Source organism: Thermomyces dupontii (assembly GCF_041956625.1).
Source record: "Thermomyces dupontii strain NRRL 2155 unplaced genomic scaffold VTN31scaffold_3, whole genome shotgun sequence".
Taxonomy (NCBI): Eukaryota; Fungi; Ascomycota; class Eurotiomycetes; order Eurotiales; family Trichocomaceae; genus Thermomyces; species Thermomyces dupontii.
In genome coordinates, this window is record NW_027192309.1 from 255,155 (window position 1) to 280,595 (window position 25,441).

The 25,441-nt window shown below is 53.3% G+C and overlaps 10 protein-coding genes across 10 annotated transcripts; 3 read left to right on the forward strand and 7 right to left on the reverse strand.

Moving 5' to 3' along the window:
- Positions 1 to 158: 158 nt before the first annotated feature.
- Positions 159 to 796, forward strand: VTN31DRAFT_3531 (uncharacterized protein; the record flags this gene model as incomplete). Its single annotated transcript, XM_069403821.1, has 5 exons — positions 159 to 178; positions 231 to 303; positions 370 to 476; positions 530 to 684; positions 747 to 796. The coding sequence occupies 5 exons, from the start codon at positions 159 to 161 to the stop codon at positions 794 to 796; spliced, it is 405 nt and encodes a 134-aa protein (XP_069260856.1).
- Positions 797 to 1,213: 417 nt separating this feature from the next.
- Positions 1,214 to 2,926, reverse strand: VTN31DRAFT_3532 (uncharacterized protein; the record flags this gene model as incomplete). Its single annotated transcript, XM_069403822.1, has 1 exon — positions 1,214 to 2,926. The coding sequence occupies one exon, from the start codon at positions 2,924 to 2,926 to the stop codon at positions 1,214 to 1,216; it is 1,713 nt and encodes a 570-aa protein (XP_069260857.1).
- A 3,901-nt stretch (positions 2,927 to 6,827) lies between these two features.
- Positions 6,828 to 9,103, reverse strand: VTN31DRAFT_3533 (uncharacterized protein; the record flags this gene model as incomplete). The annotated part of the gene is made up of 4 exons (XM_069403823.1): positions 6,828 to 7,992; positions 8,046 to 8,278; positions 8,345 to 8,604; positions 8,668 to 9,103. 4 exons carry the CDS (start codon positions 9,101 to 9,103, stop codon positions 6,828 to 6,830), a joined length of 2,094 nt encoding a protein of 697 aa, XP_069260858.1.
- A 1,659-nt stretch (positions 9,104 to 10,762) lies between these two features.
- VTN31DRAFT_3534 (uncharacterized protein) lies at positions 10,763 to 14,883 on the forward strand (the record flags this gene model as incomplete). The annotated part of the gene is made up of 3 exons (XM_069403824.1): positions 10,763 to 10,952; positions 11,010 to 14,754; positions 14,808 to 14,883. 3 exons carry the CDS (start codon positions 10,763 to 10,765, stop codon positions 14,881 to 14,883), a joined length of 4,011 nt encoding a protein of 1,336 aa, XP_069260859.1.
- Positions 14,884 to 15,072: 189 nt separating this feature from the next.
- Positions 15,073 to 16,714, reverse strand: VTN31DRAFT_3535 (uncharacterized protein; the record flags this gene model as incomplete). The annotated part of the gene is made up of 3 exons (XM_069403825.1): positions 15,073 to 16,040; positions 16,094 to 16,276; positions 16,348 to 16,714. 3 exons carry the CDS (start codon positions 16,712 to 16,714, stop codon positions 15,073 to 15,075), a joined length of 1,518 nt encoding a protein of 505 aa, XP_069260860.1.
- Positions 16,715 to 17,112: 398 nt separating this feature from the next.
- VTN31DRAFT_3536 (uncharacterized protein) lies at positions 17,113 to 18,210 on the reverse strand (the record flags this gene model as incomplete). Its single annotated transcript, XM_069403826.1, has 2 exons — positions 17,113 to 17,996; positions 18,057 to 18,210. The coding sequence occupies 2 exons, from the start codon at positions 18,208 to 18,210 to the stop codon at positions 17,113 to 17,115; spliced, it is 1,038 nt and encodes a 345-aa protein (XP_069260861.1).
- A 1,541-nt stretch (positions 18,211 to 19,751) lies between these two features.
- On the forward strand, positions 19,752 to 20,393 carry VTN31DRAFT_3537 (uncharacterized protein; the record flags this gene model as incomplete). Its single annotated transcript, XM_069403827.1, has 3 exons — positions 19,752 to 19,948; positions 20,031 to 20,158; positions 20,251 to 20,393. 3 exons carry the CDS (start codon positions 19,752 to 19,754, stop codon positions 20,391 to 20,393), a joined length of 468 nt encoding a protein of 155 aa, XP_069260862.1.
- A 221-nt stretch (positions 20,394 to 20,614) lies between these two features.
- On the reverse strand, positions 20,615 to 22,629 carry VTN31DRAFT_3538 (uncharacterized protein; the record flags this gene model as incomplete). Its single annotated transcript, XM_069403828.1, has 5 exons — positions 20,615 to 21,717; positions 21,767 to 21,888; positions 21,935 to 22,245; positions 22,301 to 22,330; positions 22,405 to 22,629. The coding sequence occupies 5 exons, from the start codon at positions 22,627 to 22,629 to the stop codon at positions 20,615 to 20,617; spliced, it is 1,791 nt and encodes a 596-aa protein (XP_069260863.1).
- A 36-nt stretch (positions 22,630 to 22,665) lies between these two features.
- Positions 22,666 to 22,955, reverse strand: VTN31DRAFT_3539 (uncharacterized protein; the record flags this gene model as incomplete). The annotated part of the gene is made up of 2 exons (XM_069403829.1): positions 22,666 to 22,720; positions 22,801 to 22,955. 2 exons carry the CDS (start codon positions 22,953 to 22,955, stop codon positions 22,666 to 22,668), a joined length of 210 nt encoding a protein of 69 aa, XP_069260864.1.
- A 614-nt stretch (positions 22,956 to 23,569) lies between these two features.
- VTN31DRAFT_3540 (uncharacterized protein) lies at positions 23,570 to 24,686 on the reverse strand (the record flags this gene model as incomplete). The annotated part of the gene is made up of 4 exons (XM_069403831.1): positions 23,570 to 23,592; positions 23,652 to 24,510; positions 24,572 to 24,590; positions 24,646 to 24,686. The coding sequence occupies 4 exons, from the start codon at positions 24,684 to 24,686 to the stop codon at positions 23,570 to 23,572; spliced, it is 942 nt and encodes a 313-aa protein (XP_069260865.1).
- Between the last annotated feature and the right edge of the window lie 755 nt (positions 24,687 to 25,441).

Below are 25,441 nucleotides of genomic sequence, written 5' to 3' on the forward strand. Positions count from 1 at the left end.
TTTTTTTTTTTTTTTTTTTTTTTTTTTTTTTTTTTTTTTTTTTTTTTTTTTTAAGTTCACTCTTCTATTTTTTCGGTCGCATCTCAAGACTGACCATCCCAGCCACCTTGTCTGTCGACTAGTAGTACGCTCGGATTTCACCATCGGAACACTTCGCAATGTCAAAATTATTTGTTGGGTAAGCATCGTTCGATCACCAAAGCACGATGTTGTCCTAATCGATTACTCAGTGGCCTCGCATGGCACACCACAGACGACACCTTGCGACAGGGGTTCGAGAGATTTGGCATCGTTGAGGAAGCTGTTAGTCATCCAACTCGTCCTTTGATTCGCTTCAACAAAAACCAATAGTAAACCTGACAACCTTAGATCGTCGTCAAGGATCGCGATACCAACCGGAGTCGCGGCTTCGGGTTTGTTCGCTTTTCCAATGAGGCCGACGCGGAGGCTGCCATTCAGGACATGAACAACCAAGAGTAAAGAACTGGTCGTCAAACTTGACTTTCTGGGCTGAAGATTCGTGTTCTAGATTCGATGGCCGTATCATTCGCGTCGACAGGGCCGCAAACAACGCGCCGCGCAGCTATGGTGGCGGCTACCATGGCAATGGGGGGTATAACAATAACCAGTTTGGAGGTCAGGGTGGCTATGGCCAGGGATACGGCGGTGGCTACGGCGGCGGTGGTAAGTGCACGGCCTTCACGAGGCATGTTTCTGTCTATAAAAGCTAATGACTTGGAACAAAGGATGGGGAGGGTATCAGTACTACAACGGCGGCGGCCGAGGCCCTGCTTGAAAACTGGTTCCGACAATCGATCTGCACTGCTTTCCCTTATGCGTGCAAACATGAATTCCTGTTTCCAGTTTGATGTTGATTGCCTCTTGGTACTGATCCTTCTGGATGCTTGTCATCGCTGTGCTTTCCGTGCATGATATGACGCTTGTCATGATGGTGGGATATTGATACCAACGATGGTAACTCTTGTGACGTATTGCACTGGTCTCTTTATGACCTCGTACTTGAGAGTGCTATTTGTTTGACAATCACTGAAGACGCTACTCGACTATGATTATGCTTTTGCAAAAGAGGTGAGTATTGATATTTTACAGTTTGAAAAAAAAAAAATTCACTATATACAACTCAACCATATAACATATCGACATCACTCGTCTTATTGTTTCAAACCAGTCATAGCTTCGACTGTTCACCTCCTCAGCACTTCGTAGACCCGCCAGTGGTCGCAAAAAACGCACTCCTCGACACATTATCAGGGCTAACTGCCGTCGGCGGCACCCACAAGCAGGGATTCTCAAAGAAGTTCGACGCACGCAGCATCACGCTGACCGGCTCGCACGGCATGATCGGGTAGTCTTCCATACGTGGGAAGTGTGTCAAACCGAACTGAATGTAGCAGACAATGTCCGTGTTCTCAATCGACTCATTGCGGGCGGCCCAGTCGATAACGGTGTTGTTGTGCAGATGACGAGGCTCGCCGGTGGACTGGCAGACGTAGTCGCCGGCCGGGTAGAGCTCGTAGTCGCGATAGGGCACGACCCAGAGCGCCTTGCCAGCGAAGCCGGCCCGCTTCCAGACGACGCTGCCGGGCTGCGCCAGCAGCGGCGGGCAGTTGTTGTTGAGGATCTTGTAGCTGACCGGTTTCTTGCTGACGCTGTTGATGGAGTTTGGGTTGATGATGTCCCAGCTGCGGCTGGTCTCGTGGCAGTAATCTGTGGCGCCTTCCTGGGAGGTGCGCAAGATAGTCTTCTTCGCATAGAAGCCGTTGCCGTAGGGGTTGGTTGGAGAGCCGACAGAATCCTCCGAAGGGACGGCATCGGATTGCATGACGGAGTTGCTGGGGCCGTCAATCGCGGGGTCGACACGTAGCGAGAAGATGTGCTGGTGGTTCTGGGCGTTGATTCTTGGGGCGACTTCGGTACCCCATGGCGCGGCTTCCTCGCTCGAATGCAAGGGATATGTGTTGAGTTGTCCGGTGAGTTTGAGTTCCAGTTTGTATGTCCCGTCGAGGGTGAAGATATGGTAGAAGCAGTAGTCGTAGTTTGCTGCGGTGATGATGTGAGAGATGATGAGCTTGCGGTCTCGCGCAGACACCACGTTTCCATTGCGATAGTCGGTGTGTTTGTACAAAAGCCCGTTGTCTTCTTCATGGATGCAGATGGCGTTCTTGATCACGGCCGCCTCACCCCGGGATGTCGACACCACGGCGTCAAGATAATGGATGACTCCTTTGCAGTCACAGCCAAGCTGAAGTGAATTCGTCATGAGACCGCCGCCGTACTCCCCAAAGTCAAACGCATGTTTCTTGTGATGCGGACGCTCTGGATTGCCATATGGAACAACCATCTCCGTGACACTGATGCGGTTGAACAACGTTCGCTCGCGATTTTGATACGGATCATCCACTCGGACATCAGAAAGGACAACCCCTTCGCGGTAGTTGAATCCGATGTGCATCTTGAACCCAGCCCACAAGATCTCGTTCCCTCGCATGCGGAACGACACGCCTTGAGGCTGAGTGATGTTGATCGGCTTCAGTTTGTCAAACTGGTAGCCGTCAGCAATAAACTCCGGGGTATAGTTTGCCTCCTCGAGTGGAATCGGTGGCCGCTCGCCATTGACAATGCGAATGTCAACGCTCAAGATTTCCTCCGTCTCAGTGTCAGCAACCACGGTGAAGTCCAGGGGATGCGCATATTGGTTATCGTTTGGAGAGTTCCGATAATACGCCAAACCCTGTTGAAGACGGTGTTCGTAGCCCCAGCGCTCGTCCATTCCGATGGCCCAGCCATCAATGAAAACCTTGGACATGTCGGTGATGCCGAGGCCGCGGCAGGCTTCAATCACACGGGGATCCTTCCGGGCAATGTGCTCAATGATATCTAAATCCTCGAGGGTCAAGACTGGCATGACGTCCTTGACCTTCTTCCATTCCTCGACCTTGGACTTGGTGAGATTCACTATAACCTCGGCACATTTTGGTGTGCCGGACTCGATGACGACTGCAAAAGCTCGCCGGTCCGGATGGGGTCCCTTCCCAGCACGAAAAGCTGCATATTCACTCTTCCTTGGCTCGCGAAGGGTGATGCAGTTGAACTTGAGTTTCTTTGGTGCAGCATAGTCCCGAATGAGCCTGGCCGCAGTTGGAATCTCTTGGATGGAAAGTTGATCTACCTTCTCAGCGTTTGGGTGGCAGGACAAGTGCGAAATGATATGGACATACCAAGTGGATGTAATGTTTTGTAGCTCATCATGCTTGCTGCTGAGCTTGACTCATAGTCCCTTTCCCGGAAGATGGTATATCCAGGTATGGATGTTGTGTCAGGAGCCATGATCAACGATATTATCAGTGTTTAGCAGCTTGAATAGAAGCAATACAGTTTGCTGAACTCGCAATGACACGATATACTCATCTTGAGAGCATCTTTAACGACTGCTCTTTATACTTCTCTCGAAGGCGACTTTCTCTTCGCATGGACTTGCTATCTTGGGAAGGGCGGGTATTCCACCCACTGGGTGTTCTCTTTGATCTATATTCCTGTTTGCCACATCTTGAACTCTGTCGATAATCTTGGCAATCAGTTGACCTGTTTGCGAAGCAATGGGTTTGACTACGACCAATGGAAAGTTGTGTAGATAGATACTACTACTACTACTACTACTACTACTACTACTACTACTACTACTACTACTACTACTACTACCACTGTCGGTGGCCGAGTGCTCATGAAGCCGAGAGGACATTGATTACATGCCGTTGAGCTTCAAACTAGAACAGACCGCAAGCTACTACACTTAGCATGGCAATGCCCGGAACAAGATGCTGTTGGCAGTTATACACGGACGTCGTAGATTGCTTAGGGCTCCCCTCATACAACTGCCATTCTCCGTATCTCAATCAGTTTATAGCTGAGCAGGTTCAATGTCCGCAAAGGGCCTTGTCTGAATAAACAGTCATCATCCTTTTTTGGACACCAAAGGTGAGGAGAGATAGCGCTTCGACCTCCCGATTCGTAATTGCTCTGACTCGGGTTTGTTGCAGGTAGTTTAGTAGCAAGTACTAGAACTGATTGACTGGCTTCCGATTACCCATCGAATTGCCGATGATACCTTTGAAAACCGCGCTGGTGACTGGCAGCACCACAATCAATAATTCAGCTCGCTATGAAGGTGGAGGCGACATATCGATCCTGCTTGACAGTTGACAGTAGTGATCCTTTGCAAACGTCGAGGTTCAAAGCAAAAGATTGGCTGGCGAAACGTCACCATGCGATAACTTGATAAGCCGAGTCACGTGAAACCCACCGATAAGCATCAACCGGACCTTACCCGAAATGGCATGTCCAACCTTGAACCTGCACAACACTCGCCTTATCAATCCCCCTTCTCAATGTTACCCATGCAATCCGCCCGGAAATGCCGATAAGCTTCATGACCGTGCAATGTGTACTAGGTTTGTGATTGGAAGCGGCCACCGAGACATGAATAGCGCCTTTTGCGGGAATTGTCTCTGGTAGACTCTGGTAGAGAGGCAAATGAATGTTGACGTTTGCTGAACTCTGTTCGAGTTCCAACGCCTCAAATGCGGAGTGAAAGCTTCATCAGACACTACGGGATACTACTCAGCGGTCAACTATCGTAGGAGATAGTACCGGTACTTATAGTTAATGTCCTCCGTTCACTGTGTTCGCGGAACCATAGGTCATTGAAGCTTCGGAGAATGACAGATCTCTTGTACTGTACATCAGTTGCACCGAACTTCCCTCGATGGATCCCGAAAAGAATGTCGCGAGCAAGGACGACCAGACCGTCATCGATGCGCGCGACCTGGCGTCGATGGGTCATGAGCAGGTGCTCTCGCGGCAATTCGACATCTGGAGCATGCTCGCGCTGGCGTTCTGCGTGCTTGGGACCTGGTCAACCTTCGCACAGGATCTTGACGGCGGCTTGACCAATGGAGGTCCCATTACCATTCCCTGGGGCCTCTGCCTCGTTGCCGTCTGCAACATCTGCGTCGCCCCCCCCCCCCCCCGTATCCCATGGGCGAGCTCTGCAGCAGCATGCCCACCGCCCTCGGCCAGGCGTACTGGATTCATCGCCTGTGGAATACGCAGACGGGCCGGTTCGTGTCCTATCTCTGCGCCTGGATCAACACGCTCGGCTGGTGGACTCTCACCGCGTCGCAGATCGCCTTCATGACCAATTTCCTGCTCGGCATGAAGGTCATGTTCGACAACGACTGGAGCGGTGCGAGTACAGGCTGGGTGCAGTTTCTGCTGTACGTGGGCATCACGGCCGTGTTCACCGTCATCAACATCGCCGCGTGTCGCAAACACAAGATCCTGCCGTATTTCAACGACTTTGTCGGTGTCTGGTTTGCTGGACTGTTCGTCGTCTTCAGTCTCGCTCTGCTCATCGCTGTCGGTGCAAAGTCGGACCTGTACTTTCAGCCCGCGTCATTCGTCTTCGGGACCTGGTTAAACCAGTCCGGCGGGACCGACGGTGTGACCTGGTTTCCGGGCCTCGTGCAAGCAGCCTACGGCCTGACAGCCTTTGACTCGATCATCCACATGGTGGAAGAGATCCCCGCGCCGCGCCGCAACGCTCCCCGGGCTATCTACCTCGCCGTCACCTGCGGCGCCGTCTCCGGCTTTATTTTCATGGTGGTTTGCCTCTTCTGCATGCAAGACATCGACCTGATCATCAACACGCCGACGGGCTTCCCCTTCATGGCGCTCGTCCAGAACGCCATCGGCCTGCAAGGCGGCGCCGCACTGATCGCCCTATTCATATTCAACGGCCTCAGCCAGGGTGTCAGCATCATGACAACCTCCTCCCGACTCACATGGGGCTTCGCCCGCGACTCCGGCCTCCCCTTCAGCCACTACTTCACCTACGTCGACGAGACATGGAACGCGCCCGTTCGCGCTCTCTGCCTGCAAGGCGGCCTGATCGCCTTAGTCGGGGTCCTCTACCTCTTCGCCAACACCGTCCTCGACGCCATCCTCAGCGTCAGCACCATCGCCCTGACCATCTCCTACGGCGCGCCCATCCTCGCGCTGCTCCTCGTCGGCAGGGACAAGCTGCCCTCCGGCGGCGAGTTCCGGCTCGGTCGCCGCCTCGGTCCTGTGATGAACTGGATCAGCGTCGTCTACTGCGCGGTAACCACCGTTTCCTTCTTCTTACCCGGCGAGCCGAACCCGCCTGCGAGTGACATGAACTACGCCATCGCCGTCTTTGGGATCATGCTGGTCGTGGCGATTGGGTTCTGGATCGTCAAGGGGCGGTACGAGTATCTAAGGTCTGTCGATGCGATTGAGAGGATCGCTGTGGCGCAGAGATTGGAGGGTGTGGCGCCCACCGAAGCCAAGGAGTGACCGCTGACTGATGGGCATTCATTATTGTGAATCGCTCACTTGCGCGGACTCATGACTCATGTAGATTCTGACTCTGAAACATTCTACTCCGTACCGAGTATATAATGTCAAATGCTCGCAGCGCAGTTGACTTAATATATCGATTCCTACGAACTACATGTTGCGCATGATGGAATGGAAACATGTCAATTATGGATCGAGTTAGGCAGTGGAGAGCTCCCACACAGAATGGAAATCGACTGCACGGATTAGGAGATTATGACACAGCGATGCAAATTGAACGGAGATGCTATCATTGCAAAGCCTTGGCTCATTTGAACCAGGCGCCAGTGAGTTGAAACAATCCTTGCCCCAAACACAAATCCCAAGAAGTTCCCGGCACAGTTAACAATCTATCTAGAGCAAAGTCCCAAATGCTCAACAAAGTCAATGCTTCACGCGTCGTTCATCATATCTGCAGAAAATTCGTTAAACTCATCGTGGGTGTACTGGCCAAATTGTGCACCATCCATCGACAGCAGGTCTACCGGAGGCGAGATGAGACCGTCCGCATTACTCGCCTGGAGCTCTGTTTCGAACAGGCTGAACTGTTCTGTCATCGGGACATTGAAATCTTCAATCCCTTCGAGCCCGATTGTCTCCAGCATGTGGGGGTCTATCATGGTGCTGTCCAGGTTGGCGTCGGGGAAGAGCTGGAAGTCGGAATTGAGGTTGGCGGTTGGATCGGCGACGGAGAAAGGCTGATTGCCCGAAACGGGAATGAAGGTGTTCGCGGGAGAGAGATCATGCATCGAGGTAGAAGACGAAGCCGCCTCGTAGGGAGAGGGCATTGGGCCCGTAGCGGGCGTGGGCAAATCAGCAGTAAGGTTGGTAATTGGGGTCGACATTGCTGGAGTTATGGGGGTAGAGTGCGTCGGAGACACGGAGAATGTTTGCATGGGGGAAACCGAATTAACGGACTGCTCATATGGCGACGCAGTACTCGGAGCCTGCTGAGCAGGAGAGACTGAATTCTGTGCCACAGAGTTGGGAGTAGCCGGGGTGGGCGTCGCCCCCGTTGTGCTACTTTGATTCTTGTTCTTGCCAGTCCGCTTGGACCGGATGTACGTCCAACCGTGAGCCTTCTCCATGTGCTGCTTGCAGTTGGACTCGCGCTTCGAAGTATAGGTGCATGGCTCGAATTGGCACTTGTAGATAACCGGGTTTGCGGAGTGCTTATCGTTCATGTGGCGGTCACGCTCCTTTTCGGTTGGCCAGCCCTCATGGTAGTAACGGCAAGTGGGCTCAAAGCACTTGTACGGGCGCAGATGGGTCTTTGTATGTTTCGTGTAATCGCAAGGCCTCTTGAAGACCTTGGGGCACCAGGGGCACTTTTGGTTGATGTCCATCGGAGGTGCGTTCTTCTTCCGGCGAGCCATCGACCGCAGCACACCCTCGTCCTGGCTCTGGTTGCTCAAGGTACGCTTCATGGTCGGCAGCGCCTTCTCGTCGTAAGGTTCGCCAGTACGCAGAGAGATCATCTTGCCATCTACATGCCGAACCAGCTCGGCTGGGCGACCGGTTTCCGACAAACCACCTTCAAGTGTCACACGGTCCTCACTGAGCTAAGTTAGCGGAGATTCGTAAGAGCAGGACAAGGAAGGTGAACGCACATTGAGGGAGCTTTCTGTCCGTGGGTTCCGGTTCGCGCGCAGTTCGCCGCAATCATGGCTGCGTATCGCCGCATCTGTGTCACCAAGTCAAGGAAGTAGCCGTTAGTATAGGGTCGTTCGCCTTTGCGCGTCCTCTCGTTGTCGTTGAGATGCGCAACAGTCATATGAATACGTTGAATCGTAAACTCGCAAAAGCCCAGATAACTCGACACCTTCGGAATGACACAAACCGACTTCGCAAAACGATCAAGGTAAGCAACCACCCCAACGCCGACTCCGTGCGTGGAAATCCAACTTACCGGTGAGAGCCACAAAAGAATATGCTCGAGGTCACGGAGAGAGGTGATCTCCTTGCTAGCGATGCGTGGTGGCACGCTTCTCACGAGGTTATGGAAGGGCTTGAGTTTCTCCTCATTGAGAATCGGCGCCAGGATAAAGCGGTCGATATGTTTGACGGCAGCAGGAGAGAGACAGCCACCGCTGAGTACTTGCTCGGAAGGAGAGATGCTGACAGATGGAGCCATGGATTGATTCAGAGCAGAGGGGCCGGTTTTATGGGCTGATGGACGGCAGGGACGATCAGCAGAAGTAGCGAGCATCTTGGCGGTTGCTGCTGCCATACCTTTCTCTGAATCAGTGATGGTGTGAATGGACGAGCCCAGACCGCTATCTGATGCGTGTCTGTTCCGTGCCAGAGCTTCTTTGGAGGGTTGCTGCCGGCGATTCGCCTCCGGGTTCATTTGCACCGCGAGAAGACCAGAGGGGACTGGGTCGTCGTTCTGCTTGGTCCTGTCTGAATTGACAGATAGGGTCGAGAGGTCGAATTGGTCAAGAATGCTGGACATTCTCTGCTTCCCAGAGATTATGGCCTGTAGTGCCCCAGAGCTTGTTGGTGACCGACGGGGCAGTGAAGGGATATCTAGGACAGGATCGTGCTCATGAGGCGGGGAAGCAGATGAATAGAAGGTTGCACCCTTCTTGAGGCTGGGGGAGGGCTGATCCAAGGCCTTCTCCCCAGTTAAGAGACGACGACGAGGGTGCTGCACGTGGGTAGCCATGGCGGACTAGTCACAGTGCACCAATCTGTTGGTGATGAGCAATAATGAGCAAGAGATGGTTTCACTGGCTAGCCGTGAACGCCCTACGGTGGTGACTCACACAATGAAGGTTCACTTGTGATGTGAGTATGACTGGAAGGGCGTTGCTCTTGCTCCGAAGACTTTTGACCCAGGGAGAACCGTGTCTCTCCGTGTCAAAGAGTGCTGACCGTCGAGCGAGCGGGTAGCCTAAACCAGCAGATGCTCAACTCGTCGAGCCGGCTCACCACACAGACAAAATCGTGCACAGTCAGTCTGTCGCCGGACTACGCAAGGCCGAAAGAGGACAGAGAAAGGCACAATGGCGGGAAGAGAGTGGTGGAGGAGAAAAGCAAGAAGAATATCAGATTTCAGGACGAGGAATTCGAGGGGCCTGGAGGAACAGGCTCTCTCCGTGAGGCTGAGTTGGTCCAGCTTATGATGGTTGCCTAACCGCTAGGCCCAAAGTGGGCAAGTGCGACCTTTTCAGGGGAGGCGATTACCAATGCTGAATGCTCTTGAGCGAACTACTGCCACCTTGCGGGATTCCATTGGTGGTAAGCGAAATACGAGACTTTTCCCAATCCTGTCAATAGGAGATTCTAAACGGCATCATGATTGGCTATCTATGAGTCACTTGGTCTTGGCATACGCAGTCGTACCTGAAAGTTACAGATTCGGAGTTTAGAACTAAGTTTGGGACAGAAAAGCCGAGGAGGCTCAAAACCTTCGTTAACTCCAGTTGCGCACGTCGTTTGCCCGAGTCCGACCTCGATCCCATACTGTATTCCGCTCGATTCCAGGAAGCATCCAAAGCTTCTCTGCACAGTCTGATCGAAATGCCGTGGGATGCAGTCGGCCTTACAGAGGACAGATGGAACAGTCGGTTCAGTTATCATGAGATTCGGAGTAGCCACTCAGAGAATGTCACGGTCCGAGACGATAAAGATATCTCCGAGATATCTTATATACAATGCCACACGTGACCTAGGTTATTTCCGCGTGATGAGGTTATCCTTATGAGTAACTCCATACTCCGTACTTCCGGACCTCCTCACTCTGAGCCGTGCACGGAGAGAGGCCATCGCGGGAACGACGGGCTGTGATCATCCATAGTTTGGTAGTAGGGCAGTAGTCAGTACAGGAATCTCAACAGAATCAAGACTTCCGAGTTGTCAACAGCTGCTGCCAAAGCTCATCGCGAGTTCTGCTCTGCCAAGAAGCCATCCTCCTCACAGAATTGACCCCGACGCATTCAGATGGCTGGAAAACGCGGGGAAAAAGGAGCTCTACCCCAAATCCTGGTCCTGAGAAGCGGGCAATGCTGATCATGCGTTGCAGCGCTTCTCGTCCCTTCCACAGTATCACTCACCGTTGACCCTTCGCTGGCCTGGAGTTGGAACGAACGGAACAGTTCCTCGGGCTGGGCCTGCTTCGGCTCACGGACCTCGGCTGCAGTCGCGCGATCGCCGAACGTGGCCCGCTGAAGCTGCAATTACGGTTTTGCGACTCTCATCACGCTGTGCAGAGGGCAAGAAGCTGTTTTAGCTGGCGATCAACGGGATGACACGTGAATACTATTGGAATTCTTGACTTTCGCATCCGACAATCTCTCTGCCGCTGGCGATCTCGTACTCCACGATGAACCTTGATCATGGAGGCAGTCCGCAATCGCAGCCGCGACGAAGGCGGCGGAAAGGGAATAGCGGACGGCGACGTGCGCGCTCACCGATATCTGCGCGCCTGATCGTAGATAGCCATCTTCGCGGCGATTTTGCCGTGCTATCCGACGATCTGGTGGCGGATCTATTTCCTGGCATCAGTGTGATGGGTATGATCTGCCCCTCTTGAGCATGACACAGATCCCAACTGACGTCGTTTCTCAAAGACACCGAGCGAGACGCCGATTTTAACAAGCTTCGATATGCTGCCATCTCGCCTTATACGCCGCTGTACAGCAACATCGACGACATTTCGTGGACGATTATTCCGGTGCGACCCCAACCCTCGGAACGAGCACGCGCGGCGCCTCTCTCCCACTCAACTGTCTTGTTTCCAGCGTCCGCCGATTATCTACAGCCTTTTCTTGACGCCTTGCAACAGCTCGATCCCACGCGTCACATTACGCAGTCGTCCAAGCCAATTGAGATCCGCATATTGGACGCCTTCCCCCTACAGCTGGATACAGTTTATGTGAGCGTGGAACGGCATATGTTACGGACTTTGGACGACGTGCAGAGTAAATTCGGCGGCGGTTTCAGCACCGATGCACAGGCAGTCAACAACCTCTGGGCCAACAAGGGCAAGTCACCAGAAGGGAAGCGCTACACGAAGAAAGAGGCTGCCGAGGCCAATGATCGGCTAACGGCCGCGGTGCGTCAGGCGCTTTCGGCGCGAAAGATTATCCATGCTGGTGATCTGCTGCCCTTGCCGCTGCCGGCCCATCCAATCACCCATGTACCATTCCCACCAGCCAAGATTTCGTTCTGTGAACCTGTCAATCAAGGAGTCCTCAGGCCAACAACCAAGATTGTCTTGGTCCATTCCCGGCCAAAAGTGCATAAAAGTTCTTCGGGAGCTGCCCTTTTGAAACCCCCGGTGGAAGAGGAAGCCGATGATACTTCGAATGAACAGTTTTACTCAGCTGCAGAGGATCGGCCACAGGACAATGAGACCGAGATGGAAAGCTCGCCGCCGGATGAGTCGGAGACAGAGGGCTCTGTTGTTAGTGGAAACGAATCAGAAGATTCGCTCGACGACATGATTTCCTTGGCTGCGCCTGAGCTGCCCCAGCAACCGTCCGGAACAATGTCGGTCATGTCGGCCATGACGCCGCGACCTGGCAGCAGACGGTTAGATGGTGTTCAGACACCCGGTTCCGTAGTCTCAACCTTCACGACTGGCACTGCTCGCCCCGGCCAGACTGGGAAGACATTCAAAGTGGAGGGCTTGCTCCACCGGCTGCCAACGGAACTACTACACCCCAAGCCCAAGGATGATGACGACGTGGACTCTTTCGTATTCGTGGATATCACGACCTTGGCAAAAATCGGCTGCTTCTCCGGGGATTGGGTTAGAATAGAGCCCACAGAGGAGCCGCAGGCCAATGCTCTGGCCTCACTGTCGTTCAACGGATTGAGTTTAGGGGAGGCTGAGGAACCCGGGAACTGGCGAGCTGTGAAGGTTTACGGCGTTTCCGGTCTTCCCACGCCGAAACCTCGATATGCCGTTGGCCAAGCTGCTGATAGACGCTCCAGCATTTCCCAGCTTCCCCATCAGCGCCTCACACCCACAGTGTTTGTCCCACCAATCCTTCTCAGCAACCTTGACAGCCCGAAATATGTGAAGCTGTCACCTCTGCGGCTCCCAGCGGAGCGCTCCTCTGGACGACCATTGACCCACCATGAGAGGTCGACTGCCAACAAGTCGCCCCCTCTCGCCAAGGAGGTGACTATCTTCAGGATCTCCACCCCCCTTTCCTGCGACCGCTCTGTCCAGCCAGCACTTTTCGCTGCTTTACGCCGGTACTTTGAATCGAGGCGCCGCCTTGTCAAGAGTGGCGATCTTGTCGGTATCAGCGTTGATGAGACGTTGGGTAGAGCCGTCTATTCGGCTTCGAAACCTGCGGATAGTGGCTTTTCGGAGGAAGACCTAACAGCAAAGCTGGGTAACATGACGGAACCGTCCAATGAACACCTTTCGGGAAGCGCAAAGACGGGAGTAGCCTGGTTCCGTGTTGGTCAAGTCACACCATCTTTCCCTGAGAATCAGGAGGGGGACGAACAGGATCCATGGGGGGGTCTTGCAATTATTGATTCGGCTAGCACCAGAATGGTGCAGGCGGGAAGCATTACTAGTCGAGTGCCAGGAACGTTGGGAAATGGATGGGAATTTTGGCTGGGCGTCAAGCCGTTGCCTAGAACCTCAAACGTCATCCGCCCGTCTCATGGAGTGGTCACCGAGTTGCCTAAGATTCATGTGCCCTCGACTCAGGCCCGCCTTCGCTCGCTGATAAGCGCTGCGACGAACCCCCGCGCCGCGCAACTTGGAATGCCTCCCGTGGTCATTCTTTTAACTTCTACGCAACGTCTCGTTGGCAAGTCAACAGTCGCTACGCGAGCATGCGCAGACATCGGCCTTCATGCGTTCACTGTGGATGCGTACGACATTCTCACCGAGGGCGGCGCGAATGGCGGTGATGTAAAGACGGAGGCCTATCTGAAAGCCCGCGCTGAACGAGCCTTCAGTTGTGGCGCTGACTGCACCGCATTGGTGATCAAGCATATCGAAGTCCTTACGGCAGACCGTATGATCACGGCAATGAAGGAAATCGTTGCCGAGTCGCGCGTCGTCATTGCCACGACGACGGACGTCGAGAAAATCCCGGACGGAATCCGCAGCCTTTTCACCCATGAGATAGAGATGACTGCGCCTGATGAGAAAGAGCGGGAAGGAATCCTGCGCAACGCCGTGGTCGACCGCGGGATCACCCTTGCTGCAGACGTGGATTTGAATTCGGTCGCGTTAAAGACCGCTGCCCTGGTGGCAGGTGACCTCGTGGATGTTGTCGAGCGGGCAGTGCTAGCCAAGACTGAACGGCTGGAAAAGCTGGCGGAGGTTACGAACGTGCCGGGATCAGATGCAAAGGTCACGGTGCGGGATGTCCAAGTCGCCGGCGGTGATGCGGCACGGTGTGTGACCAAGGCCGATTTCGACCTTGCTGTGGATGCCGCGAGAAAGAACTTTGCAGATGCAATCGGAGCTCCCAAGATTCCAAACGTCACTTGGGACGATGTCGGCGGGCTGGCCAATGCCAAGGATGCCGTGATGGAGACTATCCAGCTCCCCCTCGAGCGTCCAGAGCTCTTCGCAAAGGGCATGAGAAAGCGAAGCGGCATCCTTTTCTACGGGCCGCCGGGGACGGGCAAGACCCTGCTGGCCAAGGCGATCGCGACCGAATTTTCGCTCAATTTCTTCTCGGTCAAGGGCCCGGAGCTGCTCAACATGTACATTGGCGAATCGGAGGCAAATGTGCGTCGAGTTTTCCAGCGCGCACGGGATGCACGGCCTTGCGTGGTGTTTTTCGACGAACTGGATTCCGTCGCGCCCAAGCGAGGCAATCAAGGCGATAGCGGTGGTGTGATGGACCGGATCGTCAGCCAGCTGCTGGCCGAGCTGGACGGTATGAGCAGCGGCGAAGAGAACGCCGGCGGCGTGTTTGTCATCGGTGCCACAAATCGACCGGATCTGCTGGACGGAGCTCTTCTCCGACCTGGCCGATTCGACAAGATGATCTACCTGGGCATCTCCGATACGCACGAGAAACAAACCAAGATTCTGGAAGCGCTGACACGAAAGTTCAAGCTGCATCCGGACGTGTCGTTGGCACGGGTCGCCGAGCGGCTTCCGCTCACCTACACCGGCGCCGACTTGTACGCCTTGTGCTCCGACGCGATGCTCAAGGCCATCACCAGGCAAGCGAGCGCGGTCGACGAGAAGATCAAGAACTTGCCAAATGGTCCCGTCAGTACCGCTTATTTCTTCGACCATTATGCGACGCCAGAGGATGTCGCTGTTGAAGTGACCGAGCAGGACTTTATTGATGCTCAGAACGAACTTGTGCCGAGCGTTAGGTAAGTTACGGATTCTCTCTCTCTTTTGCAACCATGTTACTGACCGTGATCAGTGTCAAGGAACTGGAGCATTACGAGCGGATCCGACAGACGTTCGAAGCGTCCACCAAGCAAGAGAAGCAGTATTGATCTCTGAATTTCTGTTGGAAGATTTCGAGGGGAATCTTTCCAGTTCTAACGACCATTGCATGCATGATCCCATGTATTTATGAATATAATATACATCATGGCAGCCGTCTATTGACGTCTCCGATCTATTTTCTTAGACCAATCCATGACACCTCCTTTTTTTATGTACAACTTTGTTTTTCGTTCAGCTCATGTATACACCTGCAAAACACTTTTAAACGCCACCTCCCTCGGCAACCGAAAACTCGCGCAAAACATCTGCTTACTCGGCGACACCAACCTTACATTATGAATCTCCAACTCCCGCTCCCGGTTCCCCGTCCCTTCCACCGTATCATCCGGCGTCAGCGTAAAGCCAATACGCTCCGAGATGCGCCTGCAGATCTCCACATGGTCATCCCGCTCGTCCTCGCTCTTCCCCGCAAAGCAGTACACGTGGATGAACGGCAATTTGCGGTCCGTGTACGGCTCGAACAGCTCCTCCTTGCCGGAGAATGCCCCGATGAAGGCGTCGAGGAAGTCGATCGCGGTGGCGGGCAGGTTCATCACGTAGTGATCGACGGTTGGCGGGCGGACGTAGACATCCGGCGGAGGCGAAGGGGATGCGGTTCCCTTGGCGGTCTTGCGTTTCTTCGGCTTGATGGTGACGGTTTTGGGGTACTCGTCGAGCAGCGTGCCCGCGGACTGGCGGATGAATTCGCGGCCGTCCATGTTGAACGCGGTGACAAAGTCCCTGACGTGGTTGCGGTCGATGGCCCAGTTCATCGCCGTGTAGCACTTTGGGTTGAGGTCGTTGGCCCAGACGAAGATGCGCTTGCGGCCGGCCGGCACGGCAAACGGGCCCACGCCCGCCATGACGTCGCAGACGAGTTCGCCGGGCTGGAACTTGCGCACAAGCCGGCGGTGCTCTGTCTCGAGTCGGCTATTCCAGTAGACTTTGGAGAAGTCAAAGCGGAATTCGCAATCTTGCTCATGGACCGTCACGACCATGTCGTCGTCTCCGGCCAGGATCTCGAATGGGAATGTCCGAAACTCGCTGTGGCTGCCCACGTCCTCCGTCTTGTTGATCACCGTTCGCACGCCGGGGTTCTTATCTTTGAGGATCTCACCAATCAGGTACTTGTATGGGTAATAGGCCTCACGGAGGTTGAGATGCACTACCATGTTGATCAGCAGACATTCCTTGAACGAGGAATTGCAAACCACCCACATATATGTCCATTGATCGTAAATCCCATGGGAGTTTCTCCTTTCAGCGCCTCTTCCGGCAGAATAGACGTGATGATGTCGTGGTAAGGCCAATTGTCATAATTCAGTTCCAGATTATACCCTCCTAACCCGACCGTGCCTTCTTCAACCAGCTGATTGATCTTTGGTGTCCATGTCGACAAATCTATCCTGTCTCAGATTCAATCCTTTTCCTCGAAATTTCTTCGAAATATAACACCCCCTCAGGCAGCGTACCATCATGCTTAATATCCTCCCGCAGCAGCAAACACTTTAGCGGCGACTGCTCCGGGATAGTCTCCCTTCTCTCCCCGCATTTCCCCGTGATCACTGTTCCCGCCGGCGCTGGCCGAATCTTATTGATCCCCGCCATCGGCGGATCGAGGATGTCTTTCGCAGACTCGAGCTCCTTGCGCACGCGCGCGATATTGCGGTGCTCAAACACCGTCGCCGCGGACAATGGCACCGTCTTGCGAAAGAACGAACGATCGAGCACGCGCATGGCGCGGTTGACCGGTGGACGGAACATTTCCGGCAGTTCCTTCGACGACGAACCAGGAGGAGCGGGCTGACTCGACGGTTGAGCTGAGAGTGTGGAGTCCATAGGATGGGATTGGTTTCTGATCTCCGCGGGTCGGAGCGCTGAAAACTGTCAGCTAATATTGGGCATGGAGTGTTGGGTTATTTTGTTCGGTTCCTGTTCCCCCGTGGGACTGGATGTCACAGCTATCGGTGTTGCAAATGCGCCCAAGCATTCGTCCTCTGTAGAACTGAGGCCGATAAATCCAAAAATCTACACGTGACGCCGATAAGCCTCCGATAGCGATAGGTCAATACGATAAGATAACAAGACTGCATCTGCTCTATACCTTACTATTCGATGTCACAATTCCTAGTAATTACTATACAGACCTACCTAGGTAGGTACCTACTTAGAGGTACCTCAAAAATATCAACGCACATGGGTATAAGCAGACCAAACCGCCAAACAGGGTATTACCACTAGTAAGGATCGCAGCGGCTCCAGCCCCTCTGTTCAACTTGCCTGTCCATCATCATAACTCGATGCAGCTCCCGCTCCGCCTTCAGTCCGTCGATGCGTCTTCTGAGTAGCTTGATTTCCTCGTCTTTCTTCTTCGAATTCTCTCGACTGATTTGACGCCCGCGAGCTATCCCCTTCATGCGCAGACTGAACCGGTTCAATACAGCAACCAACTCATCTTTTGCCGGAGTGGGCAGCACGACGTTGTGCCGATCCAATACTGAGAGCGAATCTGAGACCAAATCCGGTAGTTCATCAATTTTCTGTTCAGGCGATTGCTGCGTGGCGGGGGGTGTATGTGCAATACGTCGAGGTGTCGGCGAGGAAGAGACGTCAAGAGGTTGCGTGGAAATTGAACTCAATCGGTAAATCTGCGACGACCCAGGCGTCGCAGACTCGGCGGGGATGTACTCCAGCGACAGATCTTGCTCGAATTCAGACAGCTTTCGCTTCCCTGGCGAGGAGAGCCTGGCCGCCTGAGGGGTCTTTTGCGGTGTCGCTGGGATGAAAACCGGCTGCTTCAACGGCTGATCCAACAAATCCCCATCGTGTGGCTCTATATCGCTATCCCAATCAAATGTTTCTTCCCCGGATGCAGACGAATTCTTGTCCTTGAGACGCTTGTACGGAGAACCAGCGCTTTGTTGCTGATCGCGAGCAATACCATTGGAAAACCTAGACCCCGTCATGGGTGTCATGAGGCCACCCTGAGATCGAGATTTGGACGGCGTTTGCGGCTCAGACTGCATATTGGCCTGCTCGAGCATCTTCAAACGAATCTTGGCATCGTCCTCCCAAAGGAAGAACTTGCAGCGCTCCTCTCGAGGTCTGGCGCACGTATAAACTAAGTCGGTATTGGTTAAATTCGTCACACAAGCCCAGCTGCGTCAACTGAAGAACCTACACCATCGTCCATGGTTTACACCCGGTTTCTTCGTCTGGAAGAGCTTCGCTGGCGCTCTCGGGTTGCAGTCGCAATGCCATGTGTCGTTCATATATACCCCACGCCACGAAGCCATGGTGGCAGGCGAGCGGTAGGGTTCATTCGTCTTATCCATGTGGTTGTCATGAACTTCAGTGATGAAGAGGAACTTGAAAGTTGGCGAGGGGAAGGTCAAAGAGATCCAGAAACATTCAATCAGGTGTCGCCATGGAAACCCCGCCACTCCAGTCCCGGCAGTCTGGAGAACGCCAGGCCCCACTCGGCACTCGATGGGGGATGCCTAACCATTAGTTAAGCTAACTAATCTAGTTAACTACCTAGGTACTAGTTAAAAACTAGTACTTACTGTACACGACTACACGTAACCTCCAACAATGGCTTTCTGCTCTGACGTTCCGTTTCTACCAGTCAGAATCTCCTTCGAAATAAATCCTCATCGACTGCAGGATTCCGTCGGTCGCGCCATTCTCCCTGTATCCGGAACATTTGGGCTTTGGAATGTCAGTACTCCGTACTTCCAATGAAGTTTGCTGGAGGCTTCCGGTGTGAACGTCGATTGCGCCTCAGACGTGCCGCTAACGGATGTTCGACTGCCTCCTCATCCTTGCGTCCAGCTCCTTTACTGCCTCGGCAGTGGCATGGGCGGCTTAGCTCTTTTGCCATATTGACAATCTGTTGCTTGATCACTGCCTGGCTGGCAGTGCTTTCCACACCGCAGTTAGTGAGACGCTCCGGGAACCTTTTCAATGGCGGTTGACTCTCCAGAGCTGTCAACGCCTCCTCCAGCTTGGTTCTGTCGGCCTCCAATTCGCCGGGGTGTGGCTGAAGGCATGACTGTTGAAGAAAGTAGTTAACTCCTTTATGCTCTGGGTTGTGGAAAGACTTTTCGCAGCGATACGGATGTACCGAAGGAACTATTAATGTCCATTCACCTCAGTTCCAGGGGCCACGTTGATTTTAAGTTTCTGGGCCAATCTTGGGACAAGTCGTGCACTTAAATCAGGTTCCAAGCTTACCTGGACCACCTCTCTCTTCGTCACCTGGGGCAAGCCCGCACGACAATATGTTCTCCGGGTTGCTGATGTACTGATTCCCAATCGGCGGTGAGCAACATGATTGGCCATTGGCAAAGAGCAGCCTCCAGGGACCAGCAAGTTAGCAACATGGCGACCGATCAGTCTCGATTTTTTCTGGGTTAGGTACTCTCTAGTACTTAGGGGACTAGTATGTAGGGACTTACCGCACTATCAAAGGTCCGCCCGAACAGGGCGCGCTATGTCTCAGGAAGATGGGTGCCTGTAAACCGTGAACAAATCCAGAGCTCATCAACCTAGAGACATCTATGTACTACTGCTGACCCGTAGTTCCACAGTGTGCTTACTCTGTAGTCTGTACACTCCGTACATACTTGTACCAAAGCTGTTCGAGGAACACGTGACCCATGGCCATGCTGAGCCGAACGGAAACAGATGCCAAGCCCGACTGAGATCCGATTCTGGGCCGATCATCTCTCAACGCCGTCCATCAACAACTGCATGAAAGACCATAGCATCAAAAAAAAAAAAACTTCAACGCCTCCGGGAACAAAACACAAACCCAATCTATCCACGCGTTCAAAGCCACCCAGACAAAAGCCAGCATTAACTTAGAACCGACATGTCGCAGTCGATCCAACTTCCCCCGCCGATCCATCGCAAACGTACCACGCCGCAATCCGACCTCGAAGCGGCATCGAGCCTCAAGCTCGGTGAGGACCAGAACACGCATACCCTGTCACTGTCGGAGGCGCGGCTGGTTATCAACAAGGTCCTGGAGAACAAGAGACGGACAAGACCAAACTATGAGGAGCCTGAGTACGTCCTTCTTTTTTTTTTTTTTTCCTTCATGATTTCCTTAGGGGGATAGGCAGCGGAAATGCTGACGGGGGGAGTATAGAAATCTCACAAAGACCTTGGATTATCTCGAAGTTTTTGCGCGTTTCAGAGATGAGGAAAATATCAAGGCAGTAGAGAGACTGCTTAACTCGCATACGGAGTTGGAGATGTTTGAGCGGTCGCAGCTAGGTATAAACCTTACTTTCCTCTTGTCCATTCCGGCCGGTGAAGTAAGTTGCTTTACTGAACGTGTTGGCTGACGGTTTCTTGGTTTTGTGTAGGGAGTCTCTGCTGCGATAACGCCGAGGAAGCGAAATCTCTCATCCCTAGTCTGCAGAATAAAATCTCCGATAACGACCTTCAGGAGTTGCTGGATGAGTTGACCAAGCTCCGGAATTTTGTGGAGCCGCAGTCATCGACATAGTTGCTGTTTCCTACGTCCTTTGCATGGTTCTTGCTTGGTGTTTGGGCGGGAAAGCAAAAAACATCTGATTCCCCGGTCTGTTATTTTTTGAGTCATTCCGTTGTCCCAGGAGGTGGTGTTCGGATTTCTTTTCTTTTTGTTTCCATGGCTCGTCATAAAACACTATGTACAGAAGCTCAAATTATAATTACCTAGAAGCGATAAACGGACCTGTTTGTAGGTCAAACTTTTTCCTTCTCTTTTTGACGGGCCCGTTCCATCTCCAGCAGCTCCTGCCTTGCCCTTTCTTGCTCCTGCAGCCCCGTCTTTGCAATCGCATGCGATCTACTCAATTCCTTCTTCTTGACGAAGAGGCTCACAACAAGCCCGGCGCCGGCCACGGCGCAGTAGAAAATCCAGGTTCGGCTCAGCGCATGCGTGAACGCAGACAGAATGGCATTCTTCTGCGCGGCAGGCAAGGACTCCACCACCGGCTTCAACGACCCGGAGAACGACCCTTCCAGCTGACCCCCCACACGGGGGTCGAGAACTTTCTGGAGAGCCGGGATCTCTTTCCGGAAGACGTTCTCGTAGATAACGCCGCCAAGGACAACTGATATGGATGTGGAGAGTTGGCGGACGAAGCCAAAGGTCGCCGTGGCAGTGGCCATGTCAGACGCATGAATGTTGGCCTGGAGGGCGACAAGTGGGGATTGGAAAAGAGGGCCGATGCCCGCGCCGGCAATCATCTGATAGAGGATGATCCGTGGCCAGGACGCATACGGCTTCAAATCGATGAACAGCCCGAATCCGAGAGTCATGAGTATCATCCCCGCGGTGATAATCTCCTTGTATCGTCCTGTCCGACGAATGACAATGCCTACCAATGCTGACATGATGGAGAGGACAAGAACCTGCGGCAGGGTGTAGACTCCGCTCAGGATTGGCGTGGCTAGCAGCACTGTCTGGAAGTACAGCGGGAGGAAATAGGATGCGGAGATAAAGACAATGCCATGCATGGAGCAAATCAAGAAGATCAAAATGTTCTGTCGGTTGTTGAACAATCGGACCGGGATGACGGGGTATTTGGCAAACTTCCATTCCACGACAAAGACGATCCCATAAACCACCACCCCAAACACCAGCAGGCAGATGACCGTTGCCGAATTCCAGGGATAATCGACGCCGCCAAATTCAAGGCCAAACAGGAACATCAACGTTGCTCCGACAATAGTGATAGTACCGAGCCAATCGATGGCGCGTAGACCATCCAAGAGAGGTGTCTTGGGTGTTTCGATGGACAGGAAGAAAGCAACGATGACAAAAGACACGCCTCCAACGGGAACTACAGTCACGTCAGAATCCAGTCCTTGTGAGCGAGAACACTTACGCACGGTTCAGGTAGAAGCACCAGCGCCAGGTGACTCGAGTCGTAAACGCGCCACCGATAACGGGGCCCAAGGCGCTCGCAGCGGCCCATGTGCCGCCAAAGAGGCCATAGTATATGGGACGTTCCCTGACCCGTTAGTGGGATGCCATAACATTCTACAACAGGAGCATACCTCACACTGAAGAGGTCAGTGACGACAATGTTCGCCAAAATGATGAGACCACCCCCACCGATGCCCTGAACCGCTCGTCCCGCCAACATCATTGTCAAGTCCTTTGCAAGGGCGCAAACGAGACTCCCGACCAAGAAAATCACGTTTCCGAGGAGGATAATAGGCTTTCTCCCCCAAATATCGCTAATCTTGCCCCAAAGAGGAATGCAAGCAGCATTCGCCAAAAGGTAGGATGAGGCCATCCACGAGTACCCACTCTGAGAAGTGTGGAAATCTGCCGCCATGACGGGCAGCGCGGTAGATACGATCGTCTAACGGCGTCAGTCTCTCCGCTCGCACGCTGGCTGCTTGAGGATCCAAACGTACCATATCGAGCGCGGCCAGGAACACCGACAGCTGGGAGGGACTTGTCAGCCATGGTTCCCCTATGATTATCGCATGATAAAACAAATCTATCGGAGGATACATACACATAGCGCCGTCATGATGATTGCGATCTTGCTCCGACTCATTGTCTGCGCCTGCGATGGCGTTTTCTCCAGGCGGTTGTCCGCGCCATCGGCATCCGGTGTTGATGGTACAGAACTATTCGTCTGCTCGCCGTCGCTGCCCCTTGGCGTCACAGGCATAGCATTCCTTTCGGCATTGCCCACCGCGGTGTTTGCGGAAGAACCTTCGGAGCGTGATTCACTCATGGCCGTTCGCTTTGGGTGAGAGTTCTAGGCGCTTCGTCACGAATTCCAAAGAGTGCCTAGTTCCGCTGAAGAAATTGCGATCGAACTTTTGCTGTTTCAAAAGAGAAAAAAAAAAACATGGTGAGTCATCGAACAGAAGTACGAACATCGGCGAAAGCACTCGGCACTCACAACCGGCAGAACAATCCCCTTTCATCCCACGAACCAAACATAATGCCTGATCTGGCGTTTTTTTGAGTTCCTCTCACAGAAATGTGATGACACGCATGGGAAAAGTGACCTTTGGAATCCTCAAAAATCTCCTGTCTCGCTGGACGCAGCGCCATTAATCCCCGCGCCGAAACGTCAACTTTTTGGAGGAGGGTAATCATATCGTACTCGTAGTTCACATTTGCTTTCCCGAAAGGGGACTCGGCTTCCCGGAATTTTCTCCGATTGGCTTCTGTCCGCCAAACTTTATGTGCAGCTCGGAAGTTCGGAGTTGCCGTCCTTCTCCGTTCTGTTCTGTCATTTTAACAGCAGCACTTTTATCGTCACCAAAGGGACTCCAGGGAGTACAGTACCTGTCAAGCAGCTCAGAGTCAAGACGGGGGTTCCAGACCCGGGTCTCTTGGTTAATTGCGTACGAGTAATCAGATTAGGATTAGAAGTGCTCTCATCATACATGGTCAACGCCTCAATCGAGGATGACTCTAAAATTACATGCCCATTCATAGCTCATCGCAAGAATTCAGAGCCACAATCTCAATTATATATTATGCCTCACATCATGTTTGTGGTCGGTACAGAGAAGAGGCCGTCAAGCGGCCCGCGGCGGACGTCCTTAACCGCGTGTTCAAGTCCGAGCCAGCAGTCCTTCGAAAACCACTTCGAGGTTGACCTATCTACTCCAATGCTGTCGACATCAACAAAAAGGGTATCATATCATTAGATCAGGAGTCTAGTCCTGAAGCTGCAAGATTTCTGGTCACTCATAAGCCCACGTCCCTTTTAAGGACAGCTATGAGATTGCCAATACTCACCAGTCAAAAACTCTTCAAAACTGACGGTGATATACCCATCCCGGTCTTCATCGTAGCGCTTGAAAACATCGGTCATTCGCTTCAAACTGATACACGCCTGCACAAAGAGGTCGAAGCTCATGCCCGAATACGCCCCGGGACCAGCGCGACGCCGGCCCTTGCTCTCGAAGGTACCGTAGAGCACCCGGACAAAGGTGCGACTGAGTCGATATCCAAATGCGACCAGCGCTTTCTCAAACTCATCCAAACTGATGCGACCGCTCCGATCTTCGTCGAAACGTTCAAATAGCTCCCGCCATGCTCCAAGGAATCGCCACAACGAGCAAAACTCCTCGAAACGGATGACCCCATCGCCGTTTCGGTCGAACATGCGCACCATCATCTTGACCGTGTTCGGGTCAAACGCGCTGTAGTCCCCGTTCACCAAGGCAGCGCCAAGCTCGGACTCCGTCAACGCTCCGGACTTGGAGATGTTGGCAGCCCGGAAAAGAGGAAACAGCTGCTGGGGATCATCGGTATTGGGCCCTGGCGGAGGGAGTGAATGGGCGGGAGACTGCGGGGCGAACGCTGGCTGCGGCGGCCGATTCGGCGGTTGTGTCGGTCGCGGGCCGTACCCATAGTTCTGGGGTGGAGGAGAATGGAAACGTGAAAAGCTTGAAGAAGAGCTTGCTGACCTGGGGGGTCGAGAGCCGTATGGCTGAGGTGACGAGGCCGTCGTAGGAACGTTCGATGGCGCTGGCGGGGTGAATCTGCGGTCAGGAGGCGGGCCCGAAGACGGATCGTGTCCTGCGATCGGAGGGAGAGGTTTTTGTTGTTGCTGTTGCTTCCTCCTCTCCCACTCACTAATTATTCGAGCAGCCTGCGGGAAAGCATTCGTTACTATTGACTTGAACGACAACCTGGAAGTCAGGTATGCGAACCTCTTCTGGTTCCGCGTGTCTATAGATGGAATCAGCTCAAGGAACTCCTCATGTTCAGTCGGAGACAAGCTTACGCGGGCAGCGCATCAGGATTGTACTTGTTATCGTACGCCATTTTGACGTTTGTCCAGCGCAGAGGCCACTGTAGCCTTGCTCAGTAAAAGTGGACTGACAGATTTCGAGCGCAAAAGCTCAACGGATCCAAAGTGTCTGCTTGAGCTGAGAGCCAGCAGCGCCGTCGTCACTGCGACGGAACACGCAACCAGGAGGAGTAGTTGTATGGTACTGGCAGGCTCAACACCGCTCCTGCGACCGAGCAGGGGACCTCAAGATTTTTTTGAGACGAAGATAATCTCCAAGATCAGAGGTCACAAGAGAGAGACGTTGGCGTTGGGCCTCTTGGTGTTGCCCCACGACGGAGGTCTGACTCTTAACCACTCCAGCTTGTCCCGCAATTTAAAAGTCAACTGGTCAAATGGACGAAACGGCCTGCTCACTGACTCACTCTGCAGAACAAGCCCGCATTTCTTGGTTCTTTTGTTGCCCAGCGTCCCAGCTTGTACATATACACATGCTGCTGCACCATCAAGCAAATTAGTAGGGCAAAAAGGCAACAAGCAGAGCTCTCGGTAAGTTACATTGATCTTCCTGTTGCTGCAGTCGGCCGTGTAGTGAACTGCACATCAAGCGATCCACTCCCTCGGTCACTGCAATCATTGATCGTCGAAAGTACTAGCTTCAGCTGAGGCTGATTTTCAGATCAGATTGATTCGATTGCTGGCCGGCCGTTATAATTAGTCTCATACTCGTCCTACCGTGCAGCTTGCAAGGACACAATTGGTACTACCAGTAAGTCGAGGCATCATCCAC